We start from the raw sequence: 23967 nt of genomic DNA on the forward strand, positions 1-23967 counted from the left end.
TTCTTTAAAACAACAGAAGCCAGTAGCATCTTTCAGATTATCTCACTGAAATGAATAAGTGGGTGCACTTAAACCCCCCAAGCTTAAGTATGACGCGTTCTTCTCTTATACCAAAATAAATCATTAACAATGCAATATCCCAACTTATCTCATCTTTTCTGGATATAGGGTTACTTTTTTTAGAGAGATGGGTGGCTTCGGAATCACCACTAAGCAAAAAAGAGGATGCTTTGAACTGTTGTTAGCACTGAAAAAAGTGGGGGGCGAGTCTGAAAGGTACGTTCAGAATCCCTGGCGGTGCTGCAGCTGCTGCTTCAGTTTGGTGCTAGTGGGTGGTGGTGCCCCCACCTCTCTCTCCAACCTTTTGTTGTACATGCACCCCCTTCTTTTCCCCTCTTCTCCCTGTGTACATCCAACCCCACTCTCTCTCTCTCTCTCTCTCTCTCTCTCTCTCTCTCTCTCTCTCTCTCCACCATTTTGTTTTGTCCGCTGCATGCAATAAATAATCAGAAACAAAGATGAGCAAAAAGCACCGAGACATCCAATAAATGCTGAATCCGGTGCTGACGCCACCACGTTCTCCCGCTCTTTCCGTGACATTCTCTCTCTCTCTCTCTCTCCTTTTTCGTCTCTTTAAACGCCACGATTTCGACGAATTGCGGAATCGGGTTCGGGGGGAGGGGGTTTCGGGAATTCTAGTCGGTTCGGTGGCGGGCGAAGAAAGGGTGTATACAAGGGATTCTCATGGTGGTGGCTTCTTCGCAGATGAAGTTGAAGTTCTGGTGCGTTCTTTTCCCTTCTTCCTGGTTCTTCTGTTTCTTTCTCGTCTTTCTTTCTTCTGTGGTTCCTTTTTCTGTTGTTAGCAAGACGGTTTCTGCTTGTTGGTGGGGGTTTAGGGCGAACGGTTTACTCTTCTTCTCTTGTTTTGGGGCTCTGGGATGAGTTTTGTTAAGTGGGTGATTGGAGTTTGGGCGAAAATGTGCGTGCTTCGAAGGGTTGGTTTCTTCTGTATCTTCTTCTTGTGTAAGAGAGAGAGAGAGAGAGAGAGAGAGAGAGAGAGAGAGAGAGAGAGAGAGAGAGAGAGAGAGAGAGAGAGTCCCTTAAGATTAGATCCACTATTTTTGTTGATTCAGGAATGAGTTGAATCGATAAAAAAAATACACGGAGAGGTGAGATGAGACGAATTTCGAGTTCTCCAACTAGAATAGGTGGAAGGGAACTCGGGGTTTTTACTTTACTCTCAACTCTGTTCCATACTCTCTCTCTGTCTGTGGATGCGTGGGTGTGGGTCGTGTTTGGATTCGGCGAAAATGGGTTCCAGGACATTCTGTTGTTTGGATGCAATCGCAAGGAGCTCTTTTTTTACCAAGTTGAATGTAGTCCCCTCAGGAGGGAGGAATTGAATTCCACGAAAATTCAGTTTTTTTGCCAAACTTGATTTTGTTAGAGGTATGCCTTTTTGTCTTGTGATGTTGGGGTGTGGGCTGTGGGGTGGTAAGAAAATTGTGTTTGTGAGGGTTGAAGAAAACTATAGGCTTGTTGGCATCACTGAATATAGAAAGCCCATTTGAAAACTTCGGATCTCATGTCATATCCTACGTTTAGTCCTCCAACCGTCATTGTTCAAGATCTCTCTTTGCATAAGCGATCTGTGCGCACACCTTGTCCTTCTTGGCTTGAACACCAGCATAGCGTTTTCATTTGTTTGTAACATTATGTACATGACATTGCATCATGTGTATCATTGGATCTTTTTTTCGTTTTCAATCTACCCACAAAACAAGTGATTTTCTTTGCACAAGATTCCCAAATTTCTGAATTCATGAAAGATGACGTTGCATCATGTGTATCATGGATTTGACATTGCTAAGGTAACATTATGTACATGACATTGCATCATGTGTATCATTTGATCTTTTTTTCGTTTTCAATCTACCCACAAAATAAGTGATTTTCTTTGCACAAGATTTCCAAATTTCTGAATTCATGAAAGATGCACTGGTCATTATGTACTTTGTATATTATTTGTCTTTAAAGTAACCTTAGCATTGTAAAATCCATGTTTAACTTGAGTGATTGATTTATGGCTTTGTCTGCGTGCTGCAAGATATGGTCTTTCTGTAGCTTTGGATCTAGAATTGTTTTTACCATGCCAAGTTTTTAATTTATGCCATATACAAGTAGGTTGTGAATTTTGAAGAGTTCCTGGGGTGCCACAAGTTGGTTTTAGGAGTAAGTATAACCTTTTTCTGTTGTCAAAGAGGAGGATAGGCATGATTGAACACAAGATCCCTTAATCCTTGATTAGGATGGTGAGATTCTGTAAATGAGTCTATCACATTTCACTGGAAAATGTGGCCTATTTAGGGTCCATGTCATTTAGGAAAGTTCCAAGGGAGGTATATAAATATGTCACTGTTCAGTAGTCTCAAATCAAGTTTTCAGCAATAAGGAATTAGTGTATGGTAATTGTCACTGGAGGTTTCATCTTGTGCATTCAAGAGCACTCAATGTAATGCGGCTGGAGATGACATGGTGATGGTTGTGGGCTATGTCACTTGGGTGCGAGTACGGAGGTTACGACACGGCAATTTCAAAAATGTGGGTATGGGGACATGGCTATATATATATATATATATATATATATATATATATATATATATATATATATATTAAATATCACATAAATACAAAATAAATTCAAAATAAACCGAATCTAATCTAAATACATATGCTATATCTAAAATATATATTATATACTAAAAATATAGTTATAAACTGAAAATATAATTATAAATTATAAATTAAATACAAACTTGTATGTACGGAGGGTTAAATGGCGTGTTCGGTTGTCAATGTGTGTCGACATGGGGATACATGTGTTGACACGGGTACGGAAGGCAAAATGGAGTGTCCAGTTACCATAGGTTGTGGGCATAGTGACAATTGACAAAAGTTAAAAATGGCAAAATCTTGGGAGTCAAAAACTCGGGAGATTTTGAAATTTTTCATAAATCTCGTGTTTTTTTTTTGGCAAAATCTCAGCAATAAAAATTAAATTAAAAAATATAAAAGAATATTTTTTATAAGAAAATATAAATAAAACACATTTAAAAATGAAAATCTCGTTATAAATATCTGCTAAAACGGTAAATATCGCGATATTTGTCACGGTTTGAAAATCTCGAGAGAAATTGCCGTTTTAAACTTTCAGGATATTTCTCGCGAGATTTTTATAAATCTCGCGATATTTATTACAGCAGTTGTGGGTAACTGTTTTGAATAAGCGATCTTTTAGCTGGTTTGACTTGGTCTCTAGTTGCCATTGTGATGGGCTAATAGGGTTCACTACATTGGTGTTGCTTTCTGAAAAATATGACTTTAGGCTTGAAGGTCTGAAGTCTTGCATGATATGTGCTAATATGCTCTTAGACTGTGACATGGGAATATTTGATGTCTTTCTTGCTTAAAAAGTAGTTAATTTCTTTCATGTGTCATTTCAATGGTTGATGGAAACTTACCTTTTCAAGTGAATTATGGATGTGAGGAGTTTGATGAGTGCTAAAACTGAAAGGAAGTCTACCCAGCACAAAATGGAAATTGATCAAGTTCTTGAATCCCACTAACATTCAGATGTATCATGATTGTTGATCCACTGATATTGAGCTGTCCGGGTGCAATTCTAAATATATGTCATACAATGGTTACATTTTCATTAATCTTGTTCTAGTTGTTGGCATTAATTAGATTCATCAGAATTAGCATGGTGTTACATGTTCGTCATGACATAATCTGGATATTGTTGGAGTTCTTAGAAAATGTTGCATAGAGGAATTTTCTTCCACTGTATAACAACTCTGAAGGCTTTCAATGCCAATGGAAGCATCATTTATTGAAGCATTGAGCATATCTTTACTAAGTGACAAGATTTAACATTTTGGTCAATTGGACTTGTTATGTTGCCATTTCCCTGTTCTTTTAATGAAAAAACTGGGTCATGCATATGTGTTACGGACTCCTGCCCCGGGTCCGATCATCCTGATCCGCCCAGTTGGAGTCCTGCGAAGTTGGGGATTGTGCAGAAGTGATAAAAAGAGCTTCTCAGGACTCTTCCAGAGTGGGACACCCCCTACAGAATCCCCCTTCCACCAAGACTCTCACTTACCCTAGGACTCTTTAAGAGAGTAGGATGCCCCCCAAAATCCAATCCAGGGATGAACTATGGATGTACAGTTTATCTTCAATCTCCTTTTTTGTTCTATAAATAGATATGTATAGTTCTTTTATTTTTCAATGAGATTTATTGAGTTCAACCACTAAGTTTCATTTTGGTTCTTGTATGAGCGCTCCCTTAGGGAAAGATTATGCTCCTTCATCCGTTCATCCATCCCTGCTCTTCGTCGGTCAGTACATATTTCTTCCTTCAAGTGTAGTCATCGCCCTTTGCCTTATTTTTTGAACCCGCAAGCCCTAGCTGCACATGCCATGTTCCTTCATGAGCTTGGATCCGCACTCTACTAGGCTCGAACCGATCCTATGGGAGTCGGGTTCTAACATTTGGTGTCAGAACATTACTTTTGGGAAACTGTGTCGACCAGCCAGACTGTTTTGGTCAATGCAGCAAGGGCCCAAGCCTTTCACGGCTCCGCACGACAGATCCAGCCACGACCAACAGTGATATGCATCAACCATATCGATCTGCATCCCAAGATCTCTCCTCTAATTGTTCCAAGGAGATTACATTGGCATCAGGTTCTTTGATTCTTGTACTTCAAGTTTAAATTTGGAATAGTTAGAATCCGACCTCCGATGACTCTGATCTGACTTTCGAAAGTTAGGCAAAATTCTGCCTGTTTTTTTTTTCAAGGATTGGCACAGGACTGCATCCAAGTCTGATTTTCCAAAATTCATCTCGGTCCTCTGTCAGTCCCAAAAAAATCACCGTTGATAGCCCTATTTGTCCCAGAACGAACCCAATTTACGGATCTGAAAAATCATATCTCGATTATAGATCCATTTTTAAGGAGCTTGATTTGGTCCAGATGAGATATAGAGTACGATCCCTTTCACTAACTAGTCTTGATGCTCAGTACATGTAATAATCGACAAGGTCAGATCTGTAAAAATATCTCTAACAAGATACTAAGATCAAGACCTTAATATTCTTGATAACAAACTCGGCACACATGCATGATAAGCACACTGTAGAACACTTGTGCACAAAAGCACAACTCACAAAATCTCACAAATGCGCAACGGCATAAAAATATTGGAACCACTTTATTGATCTCTTGGGCTTTGACTCAAAGCCATAAGAAATACAAAGGGGTGAAACCCCTATTTATAAGTACATAAAAGAGCCACAAAAGGGGGCTCCCAAGAGAGTCGTTGGGAGCCCCCAACGGTCACATATGTGATTGTTGGAGGCTCCCCAACGACTCTTTGGGGAGCCTCCCTATGTGGCGCAAAAACCAAGAAAGAAAAATAAAAAAGAAAAGAAAGAAAGAAAAAGAAAAAGTAAAAGAAAAAAGAAAAATTACAATCATATTCCAAGGAGAATATGCGTAAAATAGGAATTTACAAAAATACCCTTTTCAGGTAAAAAGAAACAAAAAAGAAATAAGTATATATATATATATGAATATATATACTAGATTACATAATTTAATACCCCCCCTCAAACTTAGGGCATGATGACCGAAAGTTTGCCAAGGAGAAAGTTGAATCGTGGTACACATAAAGCTTTGGTGAAGAAATCTGCCAACTGATATTATGAAGTAACATAAAGTAGATCAATGATTCATTTTAGATAACTTCACGAACATAATGACAGTCTATTTCAATGTGCTTAGTCTGCTCGTGGAAAGTATGATTTTTGGCAATATAAATTGCACTCTTGTTATTTCAACATAGCTTAGTGAGCCCTTCAATAGTAATCCCCATATCTTCAAGCAGTTGATGGATCCATACGATTTTCATGGTAATAGTTGTCATGGCACAATATTCAGCTTCGGTCAAAGATAGAGAAACTTTTTATTGCTTCTTACATCTTCACGAGATCAGTGAATCACCTAAGAACACACAAAAACCAGTGGTGGAGTGACGGTTATTTGGGTCACCTCCTCAATCAGAGACAGTATAAGCAATTAATTTTAAATCAGAAGAAGATGACAGAAAAATTCACTTGTTTAGAGTACCCTTTAGGTATCTTACGACATGTAAGACAACACTCATGTGAACAAAAGTTGGTGCATGCTGAAACTGACTTGCCGTATGAACTGCATGTGAGATATCTGGTCTGGTAATACTCAGGTACATCAACGATCCTACAAGTTGTCTGTAGGGAGTAGGATCGGAGAGGCTAACACCATCATCAATCTTCATTTTAGCTCCTACTATAGCAGGAGTTTCACAAACCTTATCATCTGTAATACCTGACCTGTCAATAATCTCATATGCAAGCTTAGTTTGAGACAAAAAATACTCTCTATGAGAGTATGCTACTTCAATACCAAAAAAATAAGTTAAAAATCCCAAGTTAGACATTTCAAACCTATCCTTTAAAATTGATTTTATGCTTTTGATCTCTTTAGAATCACTTCCGATTATAAGTATGTCATCCACATATAGAAGTAAAATAATAATCCTTGCATTGGATTTTCTAACAAACAAAGCAGTATCAGTAAAACAAGATGAAAAATCATTTTCTATCATTAAAGAATTAAACCTATCATACCATAAAGTGCTTTTCGAAGGCGAAGCACCTTTACTTTAGGAGACTCCATACCAAGAGGAGCATCCATATATACTTCTTCATTTAGATCTCCGTTTAGAAATGCATTCTTAACATCCATTTGATAGATGTTTCACTTGTTGATTGAGGCAACAGTTATAAGACATCAGACAGTGACCATTCGAGCTATTGGGGTAAAGGTCTCTTCATAATCAATCTCATATTCTTGATTATATCCTTTTGCAACCAAACGGGCTTTGTATCTCTCAAGGGACCCATCACTCTTAGTCTTAACCTTAAATACCTATCTACACCCTATTGTTTTCTTACCTTTAGGAAGGTCTTGAAATTCTCATGTCTTGGCTTTTCTCAGAGCTTCGAGTTCATTATCCATTGCGGCTATCCATACAGGATATTTTCGTGCTTCCTCGAAGTTTCTAGGTTCTATGTAAGAATGAATGGCGCTTAGACATGCTCTATGTTTAGGTGAAAAAGACTCATATGAGATGAACCTAGGAGTTTTTCTATGTCTTTCGGTCCTACGAAGGTTCTCCTCATTTTGAGGAGCAGTCACACTAGTATCATCATATTTTTCAAGGGCACTTCTGAAAGTATTTCTATCTCTATGAGTATAGGTTATGGGATCTCTATGTGGTTCCTCATTGACATGTTGATGAAATAAAGAGGACACAAGACTGGTTTCATTATCACTTGAGTCATTTTGATTTGACTCATCATCACTAGTTTCATCACCTTCGTTAAAAGATCAAATAGAAAAGAATAGTCTACATTCTCATCATTAGATTCAAGTTTTTCGAAACCACTAAGATTTTCCAAAAAGCTCACATTTCTGGAGACATAGTTTATCATTTTTAATATCATAACACTGAAAACCCTTTTGAGTTTCAGAATAACCAAGAAAGGTACAAGGAATGGCCTTGGGGGAGAGTTTGTCATTTTTATCAGTAAGGACAAAACATTTATATCAAAAAATCCTTAATCTGCTATAATCAGGTTTTTTTTCATATAATCGTTCAAATGGGGAAACCTTGTTCAAATTTTTTGATGAGAGTCTATTTATGAGATAGACCGATGTAAGGGCTGCCTCAACCCAGAGTCTTTTTGGAATATTTTGAGAAATGAGCAAGGTTCTAGTAGTTTCAATGATATGTCTATGTTTTCATTCAGCCAACCCATTTTGTTGCGGGGTCTTTGGGCAAGATTTTTGATGGAGAATACCATGACTTTCAAGATAACTTTTGAATTCATTTGAAAGATATTCGCCACCAGAATCGGTTCTAAGAATTTTTAAACTTCCATTGAATTGATTTAAAATCATCATATGAAATGTTTTAAAAATTGAAAAAACTTCATGTTTATGTTTAAGAAAATATATCCAACAAAATCTAGTGTAATCATCCACAAAAATAACATAGTATGAGAAACCTCCCTTAGATATCACAAGAGCCGAACCCCATACATCGGAGTGAACAATTTCAAAAGATTTTGTTGTAAACATAGATCTTTGAGTAAACGGTAGACTTTTCATTTTTTCAAGAATACATTCATTACATACAAAATTTTCATTACAAAGATGCTTAATAAAAGGCAAATAAGAGATTTTAACAATGTTGGGATGCCCCAGTCTCTTATGCTATACATGAATATCTTTGTTTTGAGCAACATTACAAAACTGGTTCTTGGGAATTTGAAGAAAATCAACGTAGTAGAGGTCTCCTCTCCTAGAGCCTTCCCCAATCAACTTCCCTGACTGGCTATCCTGTATCCAACATTTATTAGAAGAGAATTTTATATCGAACCATAGTCCTAGACTTGAGAGACCGAAAGTAAATTTAAGTTTAGTTTTGGTATAAGACGATTTTTTGGAATAAAGAAGTCTTGTTCTTCAAAATTGCTTATTCCTTTGATTTCAAAAGGTGTTCCATCCGCCGTTTAGACAAAAGATGAAAGAGAATTTTTAGAAAAATCGAAAAGAGAACAAGCACTTGGAGTCATATGAAAAGATACACCAGAATTTAAGAGCCAAAACGTTGTACCTGGAGGTGAGGAGGATGACATAGCAGCTCTGGAAATGCCTCCCTTGAGAAGAGGTTGTAGAGCATCCACAATTTGTTGAAGGGAAAAAAACTCATTTGATTAAGATGGTCGTTCCTCTGGTTGGGATGCTATAGCCGCAACAAGAATTTTCTTCCATTTGGGGCAAATGGGTTTGATATGCTCGGGTTCTTTACAAAAATGGCAAGTTAATTTGCTATAGTCTCTTTTGCCATATCGATCATTTCCTCTTTTACCTTGATTTTTGAAATGAGGAGGTTTGTAGGCCTTCATATTATTCTTGGGTCTTGACACAACATTAACCCCTTCACAATCATCTTGAGAAGATGATGTAACAAGGATGCTAGGATTATTCTTACTAATCCCCATATGGGTTTCTTCACCACTTAGCTTGGTGATTACATCTACAGTAGAGGGAGATGTGAAGGCGGATAGAAGAGAGGACCGAATTTGTTCAAATTCGGGTCTAAGTCCATTTAGAAAATTAAAGAATCGATCTTCCTCTAGTTGTTTGTGTCTTAACTCAATTGCTTTTCCGCTCCATTTTGGTTCGAGCATAGCAAGCTCGTCCCAAATGGACGATAGTTTGGTAAAATATTCTCGAATAGACAAATCGTTTTGTTGAAGGGTCAAAGCCTTCTTTTGGAGGTAATACTTGTGAGATAAATCCCTTGAAGTATACATTTTTTCAAGGTACAACCAAGCTTCGGAGGCCTTTTTGAACTTAATGATGTTGGCGTTGATCTTTGGTTTCTACGGATGAAAAAATCCAAGACAAGATCTTGAAGTTCTTCATCTCCCACTCATCATATTTTTTTGAGTAATCTTCTAGGGCTTTTTGTCTATCTTCTCATTCAAGAATCTTAATATCCCCTTTTTCAATGATTGTAAGTTTGGGTTCGGGTTTCGATATTGAACCTTGAACGTACTCCTAAAGGCCCTTTTCTTTGATATGGGCTTCCATATTGCCGGCCCAAACATGATAGTTTGAACCACTAAGTTTAAAACCAAGGGAGAAGTGAGAGTCCTTTTCACCCATTAGAGAGGGTAGAAGATAGAAAATAGCACGTACCTCAAAAGATTTTCAAGTCTTTCTTGCCAAAAGAGGCTTCTAAAATATTGCCCAAAGAAGAATATCTACTTCAAATTCCAATAGCTTGAAGGCACGTTTTTTGAGACACTTCAAAAAATGAAGAGATGCACTATCCTCCTTCAACGAGGCTCTGATACCATGTAAAAATATCTCTAACAAGATACTAAGATCAATACCTTAATATTCTTGATAACAAACTCGACACACATGCACGATAAGAACACTTTAGAACACTTGTGCACAAAAGCACAACTCACAAAATCTCACAAATGCACAACGGCATAAAAATATTGGAACCACTTTATTGAACACTTGGGCTTTGACTCAAAGCCATAAGAAATACAAAGGGGTGAAACCCCTATTTATAAGCACATAAAGGAGCCACAAAAGGGGGCTCCCAAGAGAGTCGTTGGGAGCCCCCCAACGGTCACATATGTGACCGTTGGAGGCTCCCCAACGACTCTTTGGGGAGCCTCCCTATGTGATGCAAAAACCAAGAAAGAAAAATAAAAAATAAAAGAAAGGAAGAAAAAGTAAAAGAAGAATTACAATCATATTCCAAGGAGAATATGTGTAAAATAGAAATTTACAGAAATACCCTTTTTGGGTAAAAAGAAACAAAAAAGAAATAAGTTAATATATTCATATATATATATATATTGAGATACATATACATAGTACATATGTATATGTATTTCAATATATATATATATATATGAATATATATACTAGATTACATAATTTAACAAGATCAACACTCATTTTGCCCATAACTGAATCAAGTTCTAGCTATGTTTCGGTGCACCAGCAACAACCATTGAGGGGTGATGCTTCATCCATGCCTTCTTCGAAAAATGATGCAAGATCCACTTCATGGAGAACTAGATCTATTTTTTGACAATCTTCACATGGTCCCGCAAAGAACAACAGAAGATCTACAAAATAAATGATCATGTCCAGAATAAATGATCATGTCCAGATTTATTATTTTTCTTTACTCAGCGGATTCGCACAACTCTTTGCCAAATCTCACATGGCATTGCCTATCTTGCGCAGTGATCAATATATCTCATCACCTATCTTGCACCACGATGAATCCATCTTGATTGCACCCTCCAAGTCAAGTGTTATCTGCCTGCAAGATAGGATGTTGCTAGTCTAAAGTTTCAGTGGTACAAAGGGCGAAGGTAGGTTTTATGGCTGGTTTTGGGCTTGGTCGACTAGTGGGAGGTCTCAAGTACATAAAATAGGTTTTTCTGATATTTTTTAGGGGTTTTAGAAGGTTGAAAATAATTAATTTTTGGGACTAACGAGGACATTACAGGTTCGGTCTGAAATTCGAGTTCTGACAGATTCCAAAGATTTAACTTGATCTCAACAGTCCGAACAAACATGTGTATATTCCTAGGGTAAAATTTGCAGGATTTAAAGGCTTAGGATCAAGACTAGAGAAATTTTTGAAGTTAAAAAAATGTTAGGTCATTAGGCTGGATCTAACAGGTTTCAGTAAAACGACGATATCTACATCTCAACCAGTCGCTCCAGATCCGCTTGACCCGTTCCCCTTTGGAGGCCTCTCTTATGACTTTGATTGGATCATAAAGAATGTTCATGGCTTCAGTACGCATGTTGGGGTTGATCTTGCTTGGTTCATTCACTTTATAGAGCAACTTCGAGATCTCGTTCCATATTGTAGACCCATAACCCACAAGGTGGAATGATATTGAAAAAAGATGAGGACTGACCAACAACTCAGTGCCTAGAGTTCTTGCCTTGAAGGCAAGGCAAGTTTGAGGGGGTGGTTTGTTACAGACCCTTTCTTGCCCCGGGTCAGACCATCCAGATCCGCCCTACACCCGCCCAATTGGAGTCCTGCCAAGCTGGGTATTGTGCAGAAGAGAGAAAATGGGCTTCCCAGGACTCTTCTAGAGTCTGATACCCCCTGAAGAATCCCACTTCCTCCAGGACTCCCACTTACCCCAAGACTCTCTAAGAGAGTGGGACGCCCCTCTGAAATCCATCAAGGGAAGAACTGTGGATGTACAATTTATCTTAATCTCTTTTTTTGTTCTATAAATAGGCATATATAGTTTCTTTATTTTTCAATGAGATTTATTGAGTTCAACCTTTAAGTTCCAATTTGGTTCTTGTGTGTGAGTACTCGTTGAGGTAAAGATTTTGCTCCCTCACGCGTTTATCCATCCCTGCTTTTCGCCAGTTAGTCGGGAACATATTTCTTCCTTCTAGCCACGACATTGCCCTCCGCCTCATCTTTCGCACGTGCCCTATTCCTTCACGAGCTTGGATCCGCGCTCCGCTAGGCTCGGACCGATAGAACCGATCCTCCGGGAGTCGAGTTCTATCAATATGGTGCACTCTTTGTGCTTGTAGAAGGTAACTACTACGACTTTTCCTCATTGTCTGTCCCAGGCTCATTCACAAGAACTTCTAGATACAAAATACTCTCCAAACACTGGAATTGCATTTTGTAATTACTTTTTTACTAAGATGAAGCAAATTACTTCCTCAATCAAGTACATCCTCCAAAGTGCATATCAACCCCATATAAGAGACTTTTTATTGTCTCATACTTAATTTTCTCATCTGGTACTAGGATTTCTTGATCTACCAGCAGCTACTGTGACTTGATTTCATATTTCTTTCTCTTCAAAGTTCTTAATCTTGGATCCTTGCTTTAAATCTTCCCTCTCTCCATCCTTTCTTTTTCCTATTTCTTAACCCCATAAGATTTCTATCTTTTTTCACAAAATTATGCTCTCTTAATCTTAAATTTTGAATCTCCCATGCTTTGTCATGGCTTCCAACTAATGGGGCTCCCTTTTAACCAGATGTGATCATGCTCTGATGAATTAGACACATTCTTTTTTAGAGGTGGGCTAGGGGTTGCAGGGTTCGAACTTGAGGTCCCTCAGATAATGCAATTCTAGCCAGTCCAGCTAACTTATTTGAGCCCCTTGAACTATACACTTACTACCAACAGATGGATACATTGTCTTATATCTAATTTGCAAAGATAATAATCTCAACAAATTGAGAGTAGAAAATTTCCTAAGAAAGTGTTTTATTTAGAAATTCACATACCTTTATATATAGTATATGCATCCATAGAAATGAATGATGCACATCCCGTAAATGCAGGCACTTTTCAAGTTGTGCAGTAGAAACTAATGCATATAAGCATGACATACCTATATTCAATAAATTTGGATTCACAGTTATGTATTTAATAATTTAATAAATAATTTATTCCATTTGTGTGTGTGTTAATATTCTACCTAAGTTATTCCTCTTCTTTGTCTTGTGCACCATTTTTCTACTACAGATGCAGCACCTGCTCATGTTTCCCTCTCCTATTGACTGATGCCTGAAGACAGGGATTATCCTTTCCAATGTTAGTTCTAAATCTAAATTAATATTAACATTACATCCAGTTCAAATTCATGGTGAAGCTGTTGAGTTTGACAAAAAATTGCCAGCATATCTGTGTTGCCACATCTATAGTTGCTGGCAAGTTTTTTCTGACAATCTCTTTTATGTTTCTTATTAATTGCAAAAACATCGGCATATACCAGCATTTTTCTCTGTCATCCTTTGTGGTCTTTCTGGTAAAATCAATGATATGTACTGAATTTTATTATTCTTTTCCAAATGATGGCCAAACGCTTCAACCATGAATTATATAATGTGGTCCTCCCTCAGCTATGAAGGCCCATATCCAACATTTTTGACCTCATGTGGTTCCTATTAATTTGACTTCTTCAGGTTCTTTCAGTTCAATGAGGCTGATTTGGGGCATTGTGGACACAGTCTGAAAATGATGATAAAGGAGGATGGTAGTTGCTTACTATTTTAGTAGAAAAAAATTTAACAAGAATTTAGGATTCCCTTTCCTACCACTATCATTCTGCTGCATTCTGGTTGATATTGACCTATTGAACAAATGACTAATGGGAGAGGAGCCATATTTTCCATTCCCAAAGTTCAGGTGAAGAGCTGATATATTTCAAATGCATGATGGTAGAGAAGATGCAATGTCTTCCATGTATCCAGCCATATTAGAAGAATATCTTGGAAAACCATAGAACTCATGCAAGCAAATGACCTTGGATCCATGATAAACTACATTTTACAACTGGGATTTGGTATACAATGGGATCTCTACTAGAAATATTATTTAGTTCCTAATTTATAATAATTAAATGTATAACAATATCCAACTGACCCAACATATAGTTACTTGTTGCATCTGCAAGATATTTGGTTTGGAAGGGAAGGATGTCCAAAGATATATATAGGAAAATCGAAGAGATATAGGACTCATCGGAGACATGGGATTTATGTTCAAATAGCATAAAATTTGATGGGTTTCTGACTGTTTTTGTGCATTGCATAGTTATCTCTATTGCCATTTTGAGGAGAAGATTATGTCTTCAAAAGAGGAGTAGAAAGAAAAATTGTTCTATGAAGTGAGGCATTGATTTTTAAGAAATGTCTTCTTGATTTTTATGAAAAATGTCTGATATTGGAGATCTGAAGACAAGATAATCGTAGCAGAACCAATGAATCCTGTATTTGCTTTAAACTATTTTTTTTTTGTTAATTCTACATCTTCTTTAGATGTGATTTCAAAATAAAACAGCAAGGGATGAGAGTACTGTGGGAAAATATAAGAATTGTGAGGGTGTTTTTTGGTTAAAGGTAATATTGCTTTCATGGATTTTTTGGGGGGTATATGAGAGTATTCAGCTCCTATTCTCAAATTAAACCTAACAATTCATCTGTTAAAGCATGAACTGGTTCCTCTGCATGTTCATTACTTCATTGTGAAAGAAAATCCATTTATTATTTTCTTTAGGTATCTAATGTTCTAAATTCTTTTATTTTCTGGTTCTGTTTCCGGATCACCTAAGTCATCATTTCTGTTTTCTCATAATAATGGAATATAATGATTTTCCAGTCAGTTGGCTCACTTCTATAATCCATACCTGGAAAATCAAGCAATCTCCAGCATCATTCCTTTTGGATAATCCCTCTGTTTGAATTCAACTTGTTTGCAGACGCATTATGAAGATGTTGAGGAAATTGGCACCAAGTGCTCGAAATGAAGGAGAGGCAGCGGTGGAAGCCTGAAGAGGATGCACTGTTACATGCTTATGTGAAGCAGTATGGACCTCGGGAATGGAACCTTGTTTCCCAGCGGATGAGCAAACCCCAATTCAACAGAGATGCCAAATCCTGTCTAGAAAGGTGGAAGAACTATCTGAAACCCGGAATCAAGAAGGGCTCCCTCACCGAGGAAGAGCAGCGGCTGGTAATCCACCTTCAGGCGAAGCACGGCAACAAGTGGAAGAAGATCGCTGCTGAGATCCCTGGCCGGACTGCCAAGAGGCTGGGTAAGTGGTGGGAGGTGTTCAAGGAGAGGCAGATGCGAGAACAACGGGAGAGCAATGCTGACTACTCTCTTGAAAACGGGAAGTACGACCGCATACTTGAGACATTTGCAGAGAAGCTTGTGAAGGAAAGACAGACACACGCTGGTGTCCCATCGCTCAGTCTCCCAGTTGATAATAACAGCTGCTTCTTCATGGCTGCCTCCGATGGCTTCCTTCAATCCATTTCACCTCCTCCTGTTCCTACACCAATATTCCCACCATGGATGTCTTCCGCTCGACCATCCTCTCCTTCAGTAGCCCTGACTCTGTCCCCGTCCCCATCAGTTACATCTGGGTGCACAGCTTCACCAACTCCTGTGGCATGGATCTGTCCAGAGCGAATGGATGTGGTTCCTGGCAATCTGCATCCTAGCAATGGGTTTCACCTATCAGAGTTCATTGAATGCTGCAAGGAATTAGAAGAGGGCCACCAGCAGTGGATAGCACATAAGAAAGAAGCGGCATGGAGACTTAAGAGGTTGGAGCTGCAGCTCGAGTCTGAGAAGGAAACCAGACGGCTGGAGAAGATGGAGGAGATCGAGTCGAAGGTGCGTGCACTAAGGGAGGAGCAGAGAATATTGTTAGAAAGAATGGATGTCGAGTACAGGGAACAGATATCCAGCCTGCGGAGAGAAGCCGAAGCCAAAGAACAGATGCTAATGGAGCAATGGATGGTGAAGCACGTGCAGTTAATGAGATTTCTCGAGCAGATCGGATTTCGGCCATATCCAGCTGAACAGAATGGGTGATCAAACATAGCTGAGTGATTTCACATTGGTGAGATTCTATACAAATGAGGTTGCAGGAGATAGTATCTAGCTTAGTTTGCACTCTTTATAACACATTTCCTTTCTCTTTTTCTGCAGTTCATATAACAAGGGTAGAGGCTTGAGGGAGCAAAACCAGATTTCAAACTCAAGATTGTCATTCAGTGTTTTTCACGTAAACCACATTCATGGGAATTAAAGTGAGTTTTTTTGGGGTATCAATTCTGGTTCTCTTATTGATTTTATCATGATTCCTTGATGTAAGCACAGACATCAATATACATTTGCCTCACTAAGATGTTATTGGACAGCTTGACACAATCTGAAATTCAAGGCTTGCATTGCCCTCAAGTGCATTACTTTCCATTGTTGTAAAAAGGGGAAACTAATTGGTAGGGTTAGCTTCTTTATATTCAGAGAAAGGGATAATTTACATCAAATTACCTAAAGTATGGAAAAAAATTCTTTAATTTCGTTTAGCTACCTCGCTTTTCTAATACTTGAAGATAAACGCCTACCTTTAAAAAAATGCTCAAATAACTCCCTAGAGTTATTTTTTTATTTTTAAGTGGAGAAACCGCCCCAGGCACAGAGACCTCTACCCCAGGGAGTCGCCAAGCTTTATGTGTAAGCCCCCCTGACCTCAGGGAGTCGCCAATCTTTGGCTTACGCATGGGGTGACGCCCATGAGATTTGAACCTAGACTGCCCGTCAAACGGTCTAGGCCTATCCCACTAACCCTTGGGTCTCCCTGGAGTTACTTTTTATTATCACCTGACTCTAGGTAGTTTTTTAAAGATGACACTTTTAAACTTTTCTCTTTTCGGTTATTGAATGCCACTTTTCTAACTGCTCATTCTGCACAGCATTTAAGGGCAAATAAATAATTTCAAAAAGTAGAACATAAGTCACGAGTGATTTCAAAGAAAGGCGTTTATCTAACATATTCGAAAAATGAGGCAGCTAAACATAAATTCATCATAGTTTAGTCACCCACATGTAAATTTCTTCAAAAATTAAAATTTTTGGTAGGTTTATCAGAGTCAGGGGTGCAAAGGGTTAGGATTTTGGATCAGAAAATACTTTTTGGAGTGGGATCTGGAACAACCCAAATTTGCAAAAGCCCCATCCTGAATACGAACAGTTTGCAACCCTTGCTAGTCTGTCTCATTGGTATCACTGGGGATATGGTGATGCGGCCCTTTCTATTATTAAGTTTTCCAACTCTTAAAACTGTGTATCAGTGTGAGTTATTCTATGCTTGCCATATATAGCATGGCTCTAGTGGAATTGGGAGTAATACTCCACCTTGATGATCATCTTTCACAAAGTGTTATGTATTACAATAAATATATATATATATATATGGGGAAAATATTTGCTACTAATGAAGCTAAGGAAGTAGTGAGCTAAAAAAAATTATAGGTGCATGAAGGTAAGGTAGTTTGCTAGTATCATATTATATATATGTGAAGGTCACCACATATTTGTGAACCACTTTGATAATCTTTTACTTAAAAGAGATTTGCATTGTAGCTCTTGAATGTCGTACTATATATATATATATATATATATATATATATATATATATATATATATATATATATATATATATATATATATATATATATATATATATATATATATATCACCACATTTGCAAATATTTTTGAACATTTACTTAAAGTAGATTCACATTGTAGCTTGCAAATGTCGTACTATATATAGTACAACATTCGCGAGCTACAAATATGTGATGACATTCGCATACATATGTACAGTACGACAATCGCGAGCCACGTGACCCTCACTCAAGAGCAAATGAAATCATTGAAAGCGGAGACATTTCGTGTGTATGATAAGTTGCATAATGAACAACTTAATGATTGTGAACAATTTCAATGGCTAACAACATGTTTAAATGATCGAGGTACATGACCTTCAATCACATCTACTTCTTGAGGATCCACATTAACCTCAACCTTAGAATTTGCATCCTTCCCTTATTAAGGTATCTTCTTCGCCCTCTTCATCTTTATCTCGCCACTGCTTTGGAGGTGGCCGCCTCCAACTTCATCTATCTGAGCATTGAGGCCTTGGTACAAGCTAATGGGTCACTATAATTTACTACTAAGTCTCCTTCCCCCTCAAATGCTTTTGAGATGAGAGATAAGAATGTGCCTACAAACTGATCAACTTTTTCTACACATGTTGCCTTAAATATGGGCCACTTTGAAATGTATAGTTATTGTTTAGCCGATATTGAAAGTTTTTGTTACTTATTTGAGTGCAACTTTTTGTGTTTATCGAGGGTGAATTTTTTATGAAAAATGTTGGATACACAAACTTTTGGTTTTGGATGTGGCTCCCTCTCTAACCACTTGTGAACACTAATATGTGCTTGCAAATAATTAGGATAACTCAATTTGTGATTCTTTGTTGTCTTTTGTTGTTGTATTCCAACACTAGAAGATTATGTGGGTGTGAATCTCTCTGACATAGTCTTTTCGGTGATAATATTTTATTAAACAAATTAAAAAAGTTTTACAATAACAAAACAATAATATTTAATAAGTATTGCAAAAAACAAACAAACTATTTGCGAGGATGACCAAGTCCTCTAATAAAACAATGTTCTCTAGTCATGCTTATAATACAAGCTACACAATGTATAAACAAATAAACAGAATTTATGAGCCATACAAACAAATGAAATAGGTTATTGAACATGCAAAGATAACTTGTTGGGACCATAAAAAATAAGATATGCTTACCAGAAAAAAAATGTCATCGATGGTTCAACCGTGATGAAAGTGTCGCCTATTCGAAAATAGTTGCCGAAAAAAGTGATCATAAAGTGGCTAAAGGGAAGCGGGTTAGGAGCCACAAAGAACCCTAGTTTATGTGAAAACAACCCTGGAAGTGCAGACAATCGGCTTTTATAGTATTGAAGAGCCGCATTTATTACACGAACTCCATAACAAATAATGAATTTTGCATAATATTTATCCCAAACACATGCGATGTTTCAACATATTTGTCAGAAAATCCACATCTATGCAGAGATAAGCGCATATATGTCATCATTTTGCAAATATATAAGTAGGATATTTGTAAGGTTGCGATGTTCTGTTTAACTAGAGGTTCACACATTTATATGTGAACTTTGTGAGATATATGCGGACTGAGTAGGATATTTACGATGTTAGAGATTTCAGTCTAATCACAAATAAATTTATGTGATGTTTGTATTATATATGCGACTTAGGTAGGATATTTGTGATGCTCGAGGTTTCAATCTAACTGGATCTTCGTAAATAAATTTATGCGAGCTCCATGAAATCCGCATAAGAAAACATGTGATTTTATGTTTAAGTGAGAGTTTGCGCTAGCCGACGAGCGAAACGATATATCGCAAAACTCCATCTTTTTACACGTGCGAAGAGTACGAAGATCCTCACAAAGTTGGGTATTTGTGATTTGGGACATAGAGAGAATAGCAAAAATTTTGGAATATTTCAGAAAATGTGTCATTTTATCCAAATAATAGGATCATTTTTTGTTTGCGAATTCCTCTTAAACATGTGATATTTCTCCTGCAAAGAGTTGCATATTTGTTGCTATATACCCGTTCCTTGCAACTCTTTGTAAGAGAAAAATCCCAATGATACGGCTGTATAACTAGTGGGGTTCAAACTACCCCAGCTTGCCTATAAAAAAAACATGAATGTTCATAGGCAAAAACGTGTAAAAGATAATGCCTCGTGCATGGCTTTCATGTGAGACTAACCGCTCAACCAAAAAGGTGGAGTCCACTGTTCACACTGCCCTGACAATAGCTAACGAGGACTTTGATATGAGCTCCAACACAAATTTTTGAAACTTAGGACACGAGGAGCTAAAGTAATGTATGTTGATATTCTAATGTACAAAAATCTATTTATTATTGAAAATATTAAATTGGTGTTGAACGTGTCACCTAGACACTCGACCCTAAATAGCATGTCCCTGTGACAGTCCAAAAACACAAGCACAACCCCACAACATTCATAATTCATGTTCCCCACAGGGTGCAGACCAGAAGGAACTGTGCAGCATGAGAGGTGATGCAAAAGCAATGCTAGAACTGAGTAAAAGGAGAGAAAAAAAAGGCCATCTATTCTATATACTTGGATGAGGATTACATTACAGAATGCATGTTCATTTTCCTTTTTCTGTGCATCCTGATGAGTTACATTGTGAGCATTCACTACTGCTCATACTTTCGGATCACACACAAATAGTAAGTTGACAAACTTTGATAAAGATCTCGCCAAGCGCAGCATGCTCACCATTGAAACCTTCTGCAGAGTGCATGTACCCTTTTGCAGAAATCTAGCTGCATAATTTCTTGTTGTGCAGTTCTTAATAAAGATACGCCTATCTGCGATAATCCTTGAAGAGAAACAGGTAGTGCCGCATGATCCTTCCAAAACAGGAGATTGTCCCAACTTGGTATTATCTGCAAGCGTAGGACGTCAAGGCAAACTGTGAATCCCAAAGATTTTGCAATGCCAAGATGAAGAAAGCTGAGTTCCAACAGAAATTACTCGTCAAAAGGGTCTGATTCGTTCCCATGAAGATCAAAGGCAGCCATCCACGCCCTCTTGGTTGATTCAGATAGCTCTTCATCACCAATAAATGGTGTCCATGAGCCGTCTGGCCCATCAAGAACCCATCTAACCTTTGCTGGTCTACTGAAAAAATTAAATTTTTTCCGCTTGGAGCTTAAGCCAGCCTATACAAATTCAATTATAATTGTGATCGATAATGTTAGTTCACAAGTCCACTATTGAACACAAACTAACCAGTTTCTACTACAACGAATCTAGTAATGACCAGGCGGACAGAAACACATCATAAGGACAAACACCAATGAATTCCGGATGGTTATACCCTTAAGGTCCCCCTGCCCACTGGAAACTACACCCAGCTTTGACCATGCAGCAAGGGATACCTCCTGTGGGTTTTGAACCATGGTCATCTCATGTCAGGTGACAAATCACAGTCGCCCCTAACCAGGATGGCGGAGCAGCCATGGGCCAAACAGCAAATTTGATCAACTATGTGAATCATATAAAGCAATATAAGCCAGACATTGACATCTTCCTTTTCTTTAACAATGTTTTGGCTATTTCCTATTAGATGGTCTAACCACCACTCTATTGAAAAACCAACAGCATTGCAAGCAAGAAGCTTTAAGCAGTTAAACTTACAGAAGGGTCTTTGTTTGTCAAGGAAGCACCAGATTCGTCTGCCCGCACTTTAGGCTTGTATCTTCCCAGTTTTCCAGTTTGGAGAAAGCTAAACACCTCCTTTTTTGATCGAAAGCGCCGTTTTGACACTGGGTCATAGAAATACTGCAAAATAAAAAACTTATTTTATAAAATATAAAATATACCAACTATTCTCAATGAAATCCAGGAAAGAATGTGTTGCCACAAGCTTATACAAAACAATAGTCTAGTAATGACCAAATCAGTTATACGATCCAACATCCATTTACCCATGATTAGACCATGAAACAAGCGTAGATGAACACTTTACTAAGGCAGTCACTGGCTCCCCAACACACATTTTATCCCGAGTGAACAAATGATTGTTAACCAGACTTCATTTACTTATTGGACAAATCAAACTGAAGCTATCATCACTATGGATTGCTTGCATCTTGTGAATCTGAGATTCATTTACAATGTGCTTCCTAAGATTCATTCAGACCAGAACAAAAACAACTTAATACTGCCACAATTATCACTTCTAAATCCGTTGCATTTTTTCCAACACCACCAGTGAACTCTTGCAGTTAGCCTACCCAGCCCCAAAGTTTCACACAACACTAGAGCTAAAAACAACCAATTCCGCATCTTCAGGTACACCACATTAACTAGAAGAGAAGAAGGGATCAAGAGAACGATTCCTCCTAGCCCGTCTGATTTCTACAAATCTGAAAGGAATACCGCGTCCACAACACCAATTTTCACAGAAAAAATATGGAAAGAATATCACATTTTACAGAGAATATGCTAAAGATTCGAATCGATCAGTGTACTTGCGTGCCAAAATTCAGAATCAAAGCAACCTCAGCAACAAATCAATCGATGAGGAATTTCCCTAATTTGAAATGATCACCGTTCCTACACCGATGCAGGGTCAGGGTTTTACCTTATCCCTAGCTCCCGCCGTCGCCCCGCTGGTCCTGACCTTGATCTCCGTCCTCCAGCCGGACGGCAACCAGTCCGGCGTATTCACCGCCACAAGCTCGGCCCCGGGCAGCTCCGGCGGAGCCACCTGGACCGGCACGGCCGCGCAAACCTCCAATCCTCCGGCTCTGACGATCGGGAACTCTCCGCCCTCGTCCGCCACGAAAAAATCGGGCGATCTGGACAGCTGAACGTGCGATCTCTCCCCGAATGCGCCCGCCAAATCTCCTCCTCTGACCACGAAGGGCGGATTTGGGATTTTGAAGTCGTCGCCGCTCCGGACGGCGGAGAGGGGCGTTGGGTTGGACGGGAGAGGATGGAACCCGTCCGCGGCGGACATCTTTTTTGTGCTCCGGCAATCTCCGATCGTCTTCCGGCGACTGAGACGAGGGATTCGTTCGTTCGAGACTAGGGTTTTGATTTTAGGTATGAGAGAGAGAGAGGCCCAATCTCGCATCACGAGTAGCCCGCACGGCCAGCAGGGTGGTCATGAGGGTGCTGAGAACAATGTTGTCAGTATCGGTATCGGCCCTGAATCGTTTGACCACCGATTCAGATGTATCGGCCGATACCGATACTCAAGTGAATCGTTCTGTATCAGCCAAAAAATAAAAAAATATTACGTGTCAATCATGACACATATTAAAACTATTAAAATAATATTAAAATTTTAACTTTTTGTATTTTTTGTATTTATTAAAAAATAGCCGATTCACCCCCTAAATCGTATAAATTTTCTGCCTACAATGCGAATCGTCATGCGCTCGATATATACCGATACTGATAACATTGGCTGAGATGAAGGTACCGGATCAAACCACGCTGGTGCATGAGTGTCTGTGGCTTTCAGAAGTGGGTCACGTAAGTCAGGTAGTCGTGGGCCCCACCCAGATTTTTTTTTTGAATTTGGCCAGGGCTCCTCATCATAAAAAAAAGGATAAATCTAACGGTCGGGCTGATGTTGTCAAAACGGTTTCGGATCGGCCTGAACGGGTCTATTTGTATTGTATTGGTAAAAAATAACGGACTGGATTCGGGTTTTTTCAAATAAAACAAAAAAAGTACTAAAAATATATATTTAAACCTTTTTATATTATTTTAATATTTCATGACACGTCATCTATTGGTTAAAAGTTTGCTGATTCATTTGGTTTCGACTATCGATATAGGCTGATTGGCCTGAATCATTGGCCATACAATTCGACGGCCTTAGGGACGACAGTGGAACCGGGCGGGGGCGAGAGATAAGGTCTCTACCCCCACCCCGTCTCAAAATTCCGCCCTTCATCCCCACCTCCATCCCTGTACGGGTTTTGATTTTAACCTCCATCCCAAGTTTAGACGGGGCAAGGTGGCATGGGGCCCATTTCTCCGCGGTCCACCTGTCATCCCTAAAGGCATTTTGGTTATTTTACTAACGGGGATTCCGCCCTTCATCCCCACATTCATCCTTGTATGGGTTTTGATTTTAACCTCCATCCCCGGTCAGGGCCCATTTCTTCCCGGTTCACTGTCATCTCTAAAGGCATTTAGTTATTTTACTAACGGGGATAGGGATAGGGCAGAGCGGAAAAAAGGGTAAGTTCATTTCCGCCTCCATCCT

The 23967-nt window shown here is 38.6% G+C and overlaps 1 protein-coding gene and 1 pseudogene across 2 annotated transcripts; one reads left to right on the plus strand and one right to left on the minus strand.

Moving 5' to 3' along the window:
• Positions 1 to 591: 591 nt before the first annotated feature.
• Positions 592 to 16445, plus strand: LOC149828277 (transcription factor AS1 pseudogene; annotated as a pseudogene). Its single transcript, XR_016434009.1, has 3 exons — positions 592 to 782; positions 14981 to 16132; positions 16222 to 16445. The product of XR_016434009.1 is annotated as a transcription factor AS1 pseudogene (transcript).
• A 3808-nt stretch (positions 16446 to 20253) lies between these two features.
• Positions 20254 to 22793, minus strand: LOC149828278 (methyl-CpG-binding domain-containing protein 5-like). The gene is made up of 4 exons (XM_090016798.1): positions 22327 to 22793; positions 21378 to 21521; positions 20712 to 20899; positions 20254 to 20623 (listed from the first exon to the last, which is right to left on the minus strand). Exons 1-4 carry the CDS (start codon positions 22702 to 22704, stop codon positions 20620 to 20622), a joined length of 714 nt encoding a protein of 237 aa, XP_089872924.1. The 5' UTR covers positions 22705 to 22793; the 3' UTR covers positions 20254 to 20619.
• Positions 22794 to 23967: the final 1174 nt, after the last annotated feature.

Source organism: Nuphar pumila, chromosome 9, assembly GCF_984573655.1.
Source record: "Nuphar pumila chromosome 9, dmNupPumi1.hap1.1, whole genome shotgun sequence".
NCBI classification, from domain to species: Eukaryota; Viridiplantae; Streptophyta; class Magnoliopsida; order Nymphaeales; family Nymphaeaceae; genus Nuphar; species Nuphar pumila.